The sequence below is a fragment of the Stegostoma tigrinum genome, chromosome 35 (assembly GCF_030684315.1).
Source record: "Stegostoma tigrinum isolate sSteTig4 chromosome 35, sSteTig4.hap1, whole genome shotgun sequence".
Classification (NCBI taxonomy): Eukaryota; Metazoa; Chordata; class Chondrichthyes; order Orectolobiformes; family Stegostomatidae; genus Stegostoma; species Stegostoma tigrinum.
In genome coordinates this window covers 14,229,230-14,240,279 of record NC_081388.1, presented here as the reverse complement: position 1 = coordinate 14,240,279, position 11,050 = coordinate 14,229,230, and the positions used below count along the sequence as shown (strand labels likewise).

At 72.9% G+C, this 11,050-nt stretch overlaps 1 protein-coding gene across 2 annotated transcripts in view; it reads left to right on the top strand.

Annotated features, from left to right (window-relative positions):
- Window positions 1-1,974: 1,974 nt before the first annotated feature.
- mri1 (methylthioribose-1-phosphate isomerase 1) overlaps window positions 1,975-11,050 on the top strand; it is a 19,576-nt gene continuing 10,500 nt past the window's right edge. The window contains exon 1 of one of the 2 annotated variants that reach the window (XM_059639975.1): window positions 1,975-2,430. In XM_059639975.1, coding sequence (XP_059495958.1) covers window positions 2,299-2,430 — 132 coding nt within the window. In that variant the 5' untranslated portion in view covers window positions 1,975-2,298. The remainder of the gene's footprint in view (window positions 2,431-11,050) is intronic. The other variant, XM_059639974.1, reaches the window with a different exon arrangement.

The following is an 11,050-nucleotide window of genomic DNA, read 5'->3' as shown; positions in this document are numbered from 1 at the left end:
AGGTGCAGTTGTTTGTTGCGAACTGAGCGGAGGTGTTCTGCAAAGCGGTCTCCAAGCCTCCGCTTGTTTTCGCCAATGTAGAGGAAGCCACACCAGGTACAGTGGATGCAGTATACCACATTGGCAGATGTGCAGGTGAACCTCTGCTTAATGTGGAATGTCATCTTGGGGCCTGGGATAGGGGTGAGGGAGGAGGTGTGGGGCAAGTGTAGCATTTCCTGCGGTTGCAGGGGAAGGTGCCGGGTGTGGTGGGGTTGGAGGGCAGTGTGGAGCGAACAAGGGAGTCACGGAGAGAGTGGTCTCTCCGGAAAGCAGACAGGGGTGGGGATGGAAAAATGTCTTGGGTGGTGGGGTCGGATTGTAAATGGCGAAAGTGTCGGAGGATGATGCGTTGTATCCGGAGGTTGGTAGGGTGGTGTGTGAGAACAAGGGGGATCCTCTTGGGGCGGTTGTGGCGGGGGCGGGGTGTGAGGGATGTGTTGCGGGAAATACGGGAGACGCGGTCAAGGGTGTTCTCGATCACTGTGGGGGGAAATCTGCTCCCACGATGAGACATTCCACTCCCGCACATCCCAGATGTCCAAGTTCTTCAAGGACCGCAACGTTCCCCCCACAGTGGTCGAGAACGCCCTTGACCGCGTCTCCCGTATTTCCCGCAACACATCCCTCACACCCCGCCCCCGCCACAACCGCCCTAAGAGGAGCCTCACATTGTATTACCTTTCGCTGTATCTCAGTGATAACAATAAATGAAATCAAATTGCTTTTAAACAAGGCTGGCTCAATATGTCTTTGAGAAATTTGTGGTGAGGTGCCTTCTTAAACTGCTGCAGTCCATGTGCTATGGTAGACCCTTTAAGTGGGGAGGGAATTCCAGTGTTTTGACCCAGCAACAGTGAAGGAACGGTGATATATTTCCAAGTCAGGATGGTGAGTGGCTTCGAGGGGAACATGGAAGTGGTATGCTCTTGTTTTTCTGCATGAAAGAGGCCGTGGATTTGGAAGGGGCTCAGGTGAATTTCTGCAGTGCATCTTATAGATGGTATATGCTGTTACTCTTGAGCATCGGTGGTGGAGCGATTGGATGCATGTGGATGTGACACCATTCGAGAAGCTGCTTTGCCTTGGATGGTGTGGAGCTTCTTGAGTTCTGTTGGAGATGCACTCACCCAGGCAAGAGAGGAGTATTCCAGCACACTCCTGATTTCTGCCTTGTGGACAGGCTTTGAGAGTCAGGAGGTGGTTACTTGTGGCAGCATTCCTAGCCTCTGTGACTATCAAGTCACATGTAGGCCAGACCAGGTAAGGCCAAGCAGATTTCCTTCCTAAAGCATACAAGTGAACCTGATTTATTTTTAAAACACCTTGACTCATGGTCACCATGATACAATATAGTTTTATATTCCAATGAAAACAAGCACTGTGGAAAACTGAAACAAATACAAAAGGGAAGAAGAGTTGTTTTAGACTCAAAACATTAACTCTTGATTATTTCTCACCAGACTCTGCCAGATCTGCTGAGTTTCTCCAGCACATTCTGTGTTGTTTCAATTCCAGGTTTATTGAGATTTGAACCTGTATTCCCCGAAGGGTAAGACAAGGCCTCTGAACTGGTGGTTTTAACAGGATCATAACCAGACACGTAGGGAAATATTGGGCAGATGAGCAAGGGAACTGAGGGGATTTCAGAGCTTAATATCACAGCCTAACTTTAACTCAAACTCTGCAACAGAGCAATTAACGTAACTGATGCAACAGTAAATTCCAAGTGGACACAATGAAATTAAATCACCTGGGTATTCTCGAAATTCAGTATTATTAATATGCAAATAATTTACATATTTCCTGACCAATCTTATTTTAAATACTTTACGTTGATGTGTGATTAACACAAAGAGGCGTGTACAGAATTGAACAGAAAGGTTGCAATTTTCACTGCAACAATTACATTCAGAATGATTTCTAACAGTTGCAGTGAAAGGGAACTGTAACAATTGTGTTCAGTGAGCTGAAACAAATGGATTCAGAGTGAACTGTAACAATTGTATTTAGAGTGAGCTGTGACAGTTACATTCAGAGTGAGCTGTGGCAGTTGGATTTAGCGTGAACTGTAATAATTACATTCATAGTGAGCTGGAACAATTGCAGTAAGGAGTGAACTGGGACAATGTAGAAAACACGGGTTACACTGTCAGTTCCGCTAGGAGCCGGATCAGCGCCTGTGTGCTTCCCGACTCGACACCGAGCGGAGCCTGCACTTTCCTCCCCGGACACAGACCCGCAGCTGCCCCGGCAGCAATGAGCCTGCAGGCGGTGAGGTACCGGCGGGGCAGCCTGCAAATCCTCAACCAGAGGTTGCTGCCGGAGCACAGTGTGTACGAGGAGATCCCCGACGTGCAGGCTGCATGGAGGGCCATCAGGGAAATGCAGGTCCGGGGCTTACTCGGGCCTTCACACTCCCAATGCACTGGGGGTAATGAGCGAGACAGAGAGCATGTGGGAATGGAGATGTAGAAGGACGGGGTGGGGGAGTGCGGTTGTGGAACTGGAGAGAGTGAGTGTGTGGGCTTGGAGAGAAAGTCCGGGTCTAGAGTAGGGAGAGATTGTAGGAATAGCGAGGGTGAGAAAGTGTGTGAGAGAAATTGTGGGAATAAACAAGGGGGCAGAGAGAATGTGGTGGCGTAGAGGGAGAGAGCGTGTGAATAGAGAGGGAGTGCAACTGTGGGAGAGAGGGGAGTGCAACTGTGGGAGGGAGAGAGTGACTGTGGGAACGGAGTGGGGGGAAAGAGGGAGTGACAGTGGGCACCGAGGGAGGGGGTGACAGTGGGCACCGAGGGGGGGGGAGGAGGAGGGGAAGGAGTGGGGAGGAGGGGAAGGAGTGGGGGGGAGGGGAGGGGAAGGAGTGGGGAGGAGGGGAAGGAGTGGGGGGGAGGGGAGGGAAGGAGTGGGGAGGAGGGGAAGGAGTGGGGGGGAGGGGAGGGGAAGGAGTGGGGGGGAGGGGAGGGGAAGGAGTGGGGGGGAGGGGAGGGGAAGGAGTGGGGAGGAGGGGAAGGAGTGGGGGGGAGGGGAAGGAGTGGGGGGGGGAGGGGAAGGAGTGGGGGGGAGGGGAGGGGAAGGAGTGGGGGGGAGGGGAGGGGAAGGCGTGGGGGGGAGGGGAGGGGTGGAGGTGGGAGTGGGGAGGTGGGAGGGGAGTGGGGGGGAGGGGAGGGGGGGAGGTGGGAGGGGAGGGGAGGGGAGGGGGGGAGGTGGGAGGGGAAGGAGTGGGGAGGAGGGGAAGGAGTGGGGGGGAGGGGAGGGGAAGGAGTGGGGAGGAGGGGAAGGAGTGGGGGGGAGGGGAGGGGAAGGAGTGGGGAGGAGGGGAAGGAGTGGGGGGGAGGGGAGGGGAAGGAGTGGGGGGGAGGGGAGGGGAAGGAGTGGGGAGGAGGGGAAGGAGTGGGGGGGAGGGGAGGGGAAGGAGTGGGGGGGAGGGGAGGGGAAGGAGTGGGGGGGAGGGGAGGGGAAGGCGTGGGGGGGAGGGGAGGGGTGGAGGTGGGAGTGGGGAGGTGGGAGGGGTGGGAGGGGAAGGAGTGGGGGGGAGGGGAGGGGAAGGAGTGGGGGGGAGGGGAGGGGGGGAGGTGGGAGTGGGGGGGAGGGGGGGGAGGGGAGGGGAGGGGGGGAGGTGGGGGGGAGGGGAGGGGGGGAGGTGGGGGGGAGGGGAGGGGGGGAGGTGGGAGGGGAGTGGGGGGGAGGGGAGTGGGGGGGAGGGGAGTGGGGGAGGTGGGAGGGGAGGGGGGGGAGTGGGGGAGGTGGGAGGGGAGGGGGGGGAGTGGGAGGGGAGGGGGGGGAGTGGGGGAGGTGGGAGTGGGGGGGAGTGGGGGAGGTGGGAGGGGAAGGAGTGGGGGGGAGTGGGGGAGGTGGGAGGGGAAGGAGTGGGGGGGAGGGGAGGGGGGGAGGTGGGAGTGGGGGGGAGTGGGGGAGGTGGGAGGGGAAGGAGTGGGGGGGAGGGGAGGGGGGGAGGTGGGAGTGGGGGGGAGGGGGGGGAGGGGAGGGGTGGGGGGGAGGGGAGGGGGGGAGGTGGGGGGGAGGGGAGGGGGGGAGGTGGGAGGGGAGGGGGGGAGGTGGGAGGGGAGTGGGGGGGAGGGGAGTGGGGGGGAGGGGAGTGGGGGGGAGGGGGAGTGGGGGAGGTGGGAGGGGAGGGGGGGGAGTGGGGGAGGTGGGAGGGGAGGGGGGGGAGTGGGGGAGGTGGGAGGGGAGGGGGGGGGAGTGGGAGGGGAGTGGGGGAGGTGGGAGTGGGGGGGAGTGGGGGAGGTGGGAGGGGAGGTGGGGAGGTGGGAGGGGAGGGGGGGGAGTGGGAGGGGAGGGGGGGGGAGTGGGAGGGGAGGGGGGGGAGTGGGGGAGGTGGGAGTGGGGGAGGTGGGAGTGGGGGGGAGGGGAGGTGGGAGTGGGGGGGAGGGGAGGGGAGGTGGGAGTGGGGGGGAGGGGAGGGGAGGTGGGAGTGGGGGGGAGGGGAGGGGAGGTGGGAGTGGGGGGGAGGGGAGGGGAGGTGGGAGTGGGGGGGAGGGGAGGGGAGGTGGGGTGGGAGTGGGGGGAGGGGAGGGGAGGGGGGGAGGTGGGAGGGGAGTGGGGGGGAGGGGAGGGGGGAGGGGAGGGGAGGGGGGGAGGGGAGGGGAGGTGGGTGTGGGGGGGAGGGGAGGGGAGGTGGGGTGGGAGTGGGGGGGAGGGGAGGGGAGGGGGGGAGGTGGGAGGGGAGTGGGGGGGAGGGGAGGGGGGAGGTGGGAGGGGAGGGGAGGGGGGGGAGTGGGAGGGAGGGGAGGGGGGGGAGGGGGGGGGAGGGGAGGGGGGGGAGTGGAGGGGAGGGGGGGGGGGGGAGGGGGGGGAGGGGGGGGGGGAGGGGGGGGGGGAGGGGGGGGAGGGGAGGGGGGGGAGGGGAGGGGAGGGGGGGGAGTGGGGGGGGGGGGAGGGGGGGGAGGGGAGGGGGGGGAGGGGAGGGGAGGGGGGGGAGTGGGGGGGGGGGAGGGGAGGGGGGGGAGTGGGGGGGGGGGGGAGTGGGGGGGGAGGGGAGGGGGGGGAGTGGGGGGAGGGGAGGGGGGGGAGGGGGGGGGAGGGGAGGGGGGGGGAGGGGGGGGGGAGGGGGGGGGGAGGGGGGGGGAGGGGTGGGGGGGGGGGGGGGGGAGGGGGGGGGGGGGGGGGAGGGGGGGGAGGGGGGGGGGGGTGGGGAGGGGAGGGGGGGGAGGGGAGGGGGGGGGTGGGGGGGGGGGAGGGGAGGGGGGGGAGTGGGGGGGGGGGGGAGTGGGGGGGAGGGGGGGGGGGGAGTGGGGGGGAGGGGTGGGGGGGGTGGGGAGGGGGGGGGTGGGGGGGGGAGGGGGGGGAGGGGGGGGGTGGGGAGGGGGGGGGGGGGGGAGGGGGGGGTGGGGGGGGGGGGGGGGGTGGGGGGGGGGGGGGGGGGGGGGGGGAGGGGGGGGGGGGGGGGGGGGGGGGGGGGGGTGGGGTGGGGGGGGGGGGGGGGTGGGGAGGGGGGGGGAGGGGTGGGGTGGGGGGGGGAGGGGGGAGGGGAGGGGGGGGGAGGGGTGGGGAGGGGGGGGGAGGGGGGTGGGGGGGGGAGGTGGGGGGGGTGGGGGGGGAGGTGGGGTGGGGGGGGGGGGGTGGGGGGGGGGGGGGGGGGTGGGAGGGGGGGGGGGGAGGGGTGGGGGGGGGGTGGGGGGGTGGGGGGGGGGGTGGGGGGGGGGGGTGGGGGGGTGGGGGGGGGGGAGGGGGGGGGGGTGGGGGGTGGGGGGGGGGGGTGGGGGGTGGGGGGGGGGGAGTGGGGGGAGGGGTGGGGGGGGGGGGGGAGGTGGGTGGGGAGGGGGGGGAGTGGGGGGGGGAGGGGTGGGGGGGGGGGGAGGTGGGAGGGGGGGGGGGGTGGGGGGGGGGGGGGGGGGTGGGTGGGGGGGGGGGGGTGGGGGGGGGGGGGGGGGGGGGTGGGGGGGAGGGGAGGGGGGGGGGGGGTGGTGGGAGGGGGGGGAGGGGAGGGGGGGGAGTGGGGGGGTAGGGGGGGGAGGGGAGGGGGGGTGGGGAGGGGGGGGAGGGGAGGGAGGGGGGGGGGGAGGTGGGAGGGGAGGGGGGGAGTGGGGGGGAGGGGAGGGGGGGAGGTGGGGGGGGGGAGGGGAGGGGGGGAGGTGGGGGAGGTAGGGGGGGGAGGGGAGGGGAGGGGAGGGGGGGGGAGTGGAGGGGGGGGGGAGTGGAGAGGGGGGGGAGTGGAGGGGGTGGAGTGGGGGGGAGTGGAGAGGGGGGGGAGTGGAGAGAGGGGGGGAGGGGAGGGGGGGGGGAGGGGAGGGGGGGGAGAGTGTGGGGGGAGGGGGGGAGTGGAGGGAGTGGGGGGAGGGGAGAGAGTGGGGGGAGGGGGGGGAGTGGGGGGAGGGGGGGGAGTGGAGAGGGGGAGGGGGGGAGGGGGAGGGGGAGGAGTGGAGAGGGGGAGGGGGGGGAGGGGGAGGAGTGGAGAGTGGGAGGGGAGGGGGAGGAGTGGAGAGGGGGGGGGAGGGGGGGGGGGGGAGGGGAGGGGGGGGGGGGGAGTGGAGAGAGGGGGGGGAGTGGAGAGGGGGGGGAGGGGAGGGGGGGGATTGGAGAGAGGGGGGGGAGTGGAGAGGGGGGGGAGGGGAGGGGGGGGGATTGGAGAGAGGGGGGGGGAGGGGAGGGGGGGGATTGGAGAGAGGGGGGGGAGTGGAGAGTTGGGGGGAGGGGAGGGGGGGAGTGGAGAGAGGGGGGGGAGTGGAGAGTGGGGGGGGGGAGTGGAGAGTTGGGGGGAGGGGAGGGGGGGAGTGGAGAGAGGGGGGGGGAGTGGAGAGAGGGGGTAGGGGAGGGGGGGGAGTGGAGAGAGGGGGGGGGAGTGGAGAGCGGGGGGGAGTGGAGAGAGGGGGGTAGGGGAGGGGGGGGAGTGGAGAGAGGGGGGGGGTGGAGAGAGGGGGGGAGGGGAGGGGGGGAGTGGAGAGAGGGGGGGGGAGTGGAGAGAGGGGGGGGGAGTGGAGAGAGGGGGGGGAGTGGAGGGAGTGGGGGGAGGGGGGGGAGTGGAGGGAGGGGGGGAGGGGAGAGAGTGGAGGGAGGGGGGAGAGTGGAGGGAGGGGGGGGAGTGGAGGGAGGGGGGAGAGTGGAGGGAGGGGGGGGAGTGGAGGGAGGGGGGAGAGTGGAGGGAGGGGGGGAGAGTGGAGGGAGGGGGGGGAGTGGAGGGAGGGGGGAGAGTGGAGGGAGGGGGGAGAGTGGAGAGAGGGAGGGGGGGGAGGGGGGGGTGTGGAGAGGGGGGGGAGGGGGGGGAGTGGAGGGGGGGGGAGGGGGGGGAGTGGAGGGGGGGGGAGTGGAGAGGGGGGGGAGAGGGGGGGGAGGGGGGGAGTGGAGAGGGGGAGGGGGGAGGGGGGGGGGAGTGGAGAGGGGGGGGGAGGGGAGGGGGGGGGGAGTGGAGAGGGGGGGGGAGCGGAGAGAGGGGGGGGAGGGGAGAGGGGGGGGAGGGGAGGGGGGGGGGAGGGGAGAGGGAGAGAGGGGGGGAGGGGGGGGAGGGGAGAGGAGAGAGGGGGGGAGGGGAGAGGAGAGGGGGGGGAGTGGAGAGGGGGGAGGGGAGAGGGGGGGGAGTGGAGAGGGGGGGAGGGGAGAGGGGGGGAGTGGAGAGGGGGGGAGGGGAGAGGGGGGGGTGTGGAGAGGGGGGGAGGGAGGGGGGGGAGGGGAGAGGGGGGGGAGTGGAGAGGGGGGGAGGGAGGGGGGGGAGGGGGAGGGGTGGAGGGGGGGAGGGGGGGGCGGGGGAGGGGAGAGGAGGGGGGGGGAGGGGGAGGGGAGGGGGGGGGGAGGGGAGAGGGGAGGGGAGAGGAGGGGGGGGAGGGGGAGGGAGAGGGGAGGGGGAGAGGGGGGGGGGAGGGGGGGGGGAGGGGGGGGGGAGGGGAGGGGGGAGGGGGGGAGAGGGGGGAGGGGGAGGGGGGGAGAGGGGGGGGGAGGGGGGAGGGGGGGAGAGGGGGGGGGGGGAGGGGGGAGGGGGGGAGAGGGTGGGGGGGTGAGGGGGGAGGGGAGGGGGGGGGGGAGGGAGAGGGGGGAGGGGGAGGAGGGGGGGAGGGGGGAGGGGGGGTGGGGGGGGAGGGGGGGGAGGGGGGGGAGGGGGGGGGGGGGGGGGTGGGAGAGGGGGGGGAGGGGGAGGGGGGAGAGGAGGGGGGGGAGGGGGGGGGTGGGGGGGGGGAGGGGGGTGGGTGGGGAGGGGGGGGGGGAGGGGGGAGGGGGGGGGGAGGGGGGGGGAGGGGGGGGGGGAGTGGGGGGGGAGGGGGGGGAGGGGGGGGAGGGGAGGGGGGGGAGGGGGGGGGGGAGGGGGGGGTGGGGAGGGGGAGGGGGGGGAGGGGGGGGGGGGAGGGGGGAGGGAGGGGGGGGAGGTGGGGGGGTGGGGTGGGGGGGGGGGAGGGGGGTTGAGGTGGGGGGGGAGTGGGGAGGGGGGGGGAGGGGGGAGAGGAGGGGGGGATGGGGGGAGTGGAGGGGGGGGAGTGGGGGGGGGGAGGGGGGGAGGGGGGGAGGGGGAGGGGGAGGGGGGGGAGGGGTGGGGAGGGGGGGGAGGGGGGGGGAGAGGAGGGGGGGGAGTGGGGGGGGGGGAGGGGGGAGAGGAGGGGGGGGAGTGGGGGGGAGGGGGGGGGGGGGGTGGGGGAGGGGGGGGGAGTGGGGGGAGGGAGGGGGGGGGGAGGGGGAGGGGGGAGAGGAGGGGGGGGAGTGGGGAGGGAGGGGAGGGGGGAGGGGGAGGGGGGGGGAGGGGGGGGTGGGGGGAGGGGGAGGGGGAGGGGGGAGAGGAGGGGGGGGAGTGGGGAGGGGGGAGGGGGAGGGGGGAGAGGAGGGGGGGGAGTGGGGGGGAGGGGGAGGGGGGAGAGGAGGGGGGGGGAGTGGGGAGGGGGGGGAGGGGAGGGGGAGAGGAGGGGGGGGAGTGGGGAGGGGGGGGAGTGGGGAGGGGGGAGGGGGAGGGGGGAGAGAGGGGGGGGAGTGGGGAGGGGGGGGGAGGGGGGGAGGGGGAGGGGGGAGAGGAGGGGGGGGAGTGGGGAGGGGAGGGGGGGGAGGGGGGAGAGGAGGGGGGGGGGAGGGGGGGGAGTGGAGAGGGGGGGTGTGGGGAGGGGAGGGGGGGGGGGAGGGGGGGGAGGGGGGAGAGGAGGGGGGGGGGAGTGGGGAGGGGAGGGGGGGGAGGGGTGGGAGTGGAGAGGGGGGGGAGTGGGGAGGGGAGGGGGGGGGGAGGGGGGAGAGGAGGGGGGGGAGTGGGGAGGGGAGGGGGGGGAGGGGGGAGAGGAGGGGGGGGAGGGGGGAGAGGAGGGGGGGGAGTGGGGGGGGGGGGGGGGGGGGGAGTGGGGGGGAGGGGGGGGGGGGAGGGGGGAGAGGAGGGGGGGGAGTGGGGAGGGGGGAGGGGAGGGGGAGAGGAGGGGGGGGGAGTGGGGAGGGGGGGAGGGGGAGGGGGGAGAGGAGGGGGGGGGAGTGGGGAGGGGGGGGGAGTGGGGAGGGGGGAGGGGGAGGGGGGGGAGAGGAGGGGGGGGAGTGGGGAGGGGGGGGGAGGGGGGAGGGGGAGGGGGGAGAGGAGGGGGGGGAGTGGGGAGGGGAGGGGGGGGAGGGGGGTGAGGAGGGGGGGGGGAGGGGGGGGGGAGTGGAGAGGGGGGTGTGGGGAGGGGAGGGGGGGGGAGGGGGGGGAGTGGGGAGGGGAGGGGGGGGGGAGGGGGGGGGAGTGGGGAGGGGAGGGGTGGGGGGGGAGGGGGGGGAGTGGGGAGGGGAGGGGGGAGAGGAGGGGGGGAGTGGGGAGGGGAGGGGGGGGAGGGGTGGGAGTGGAGAGGGGGGGGAGTGGGGAGGGGAGGGGGGGGGAGGGGGGAGAGGAGGGGGGGAGTGGGGAGGGGGAGGGGGGGGGAGGGGGGGGAGAGGAGGGGGGGGAGTGGGGGGGGAGGGGGGGAGGGGGGGGAGGGGGGAGTGGGAGGGGGGGGAGTGGGAGGGGGGGGGGGTGGGGAGGGAGGGGGGGGGGAGGGGGGGGAGTGGAGAGGGGGGGGAGTGGGAGAGGGGAGGGGGGGGGTGGAGAGGGGGGGGAGTGGGGAGGGGAGGGGGGGGAGTGGAGAGGGGGGGGAGTGGGGAGGGGAGGGGGGGAGTGGGGAGGGGAGTGGGGGAGGGGAGGGGGGGGAGTGGGGAGGGGGGGGGGAGGGGGAGGGGGCGGAGTGGAGAGGGGGGGGAGGGGGAGGGGGGAGTGGAGAGAGGGGGGGGGGAGGGGGAGAGGAGGGGGGGGGGAGGGGAGAGGGGGGGAGGGAGGGGGGGGAGGGGAGGGGGAGGGGGGGGAGGGGAGGGGGGTGGGGGTGGGGGGGAGGGGAGGGGAGAGGGGGTGGAGGGGAGGGGAGGAGGGGGGGGAGGGGGGAGTGGAGAGAGGGGGGGAGGGGTGGGAGTGGAGAGAGGGGGGGGGGGGGGGAGTGGGAGAGGGGGGGGAGGTGGAGAGGGGGGGGGAGTGGAGAGGGGGGGGAGTGGAGAGGGGGGGGAGTGGAGAGGGGGGGGAGTGGGGGGGGGGGGGGGGGGAGTGGAGGGGGGGGGGAGGGGAGAGAGAGGGGGGGAGGGGGGGGGAGGGGAGTGAGGGGGGGAGGGGAGGGGGGGAGGGGGAGAGGGGGGAGGGGGGGGGAGGGGAGAGGGGGGGGAGGGGAGGGGGGAGTGGAGAGGGGGGGGGGGTGGAGAGAGGGGGGGGGAGGGGGGAGGGGGGGGGAGGGGAGGGGGGGAGGGGAGGGGAGGGATGGAGGGGGAGGGGAGAGGGGGGGGGAGGGGAGAGGGGGGGGGGGGAGTGGAGAGAGGGGGGGGGAGGGGGGGGAGGGGAGAGGGGGGAGGGGAGGGGGGGAGTGGAGAGAGGGGGGGAGAGGGGGGGGAGGGGGGGAGGGGAGGGGGGGGAGGGGAGGGGGGGAGTGGGAGGGGGGGAGTGGGGAGTGGGGGGAGGGGGGGAGTGGGGGAGGGGGGGAGTGGGGAGGGGGGGGAGGGGAGGGGGGGAGTGGGGAGGGGGGGGGAGGGAGGGGAGAGGGGGAGGGGAGGGGGGGAGTGGAGAGAGGGGGGGAGAGGGGGGGGAGGGGGGGGAGGGGAGGGGGGGAGT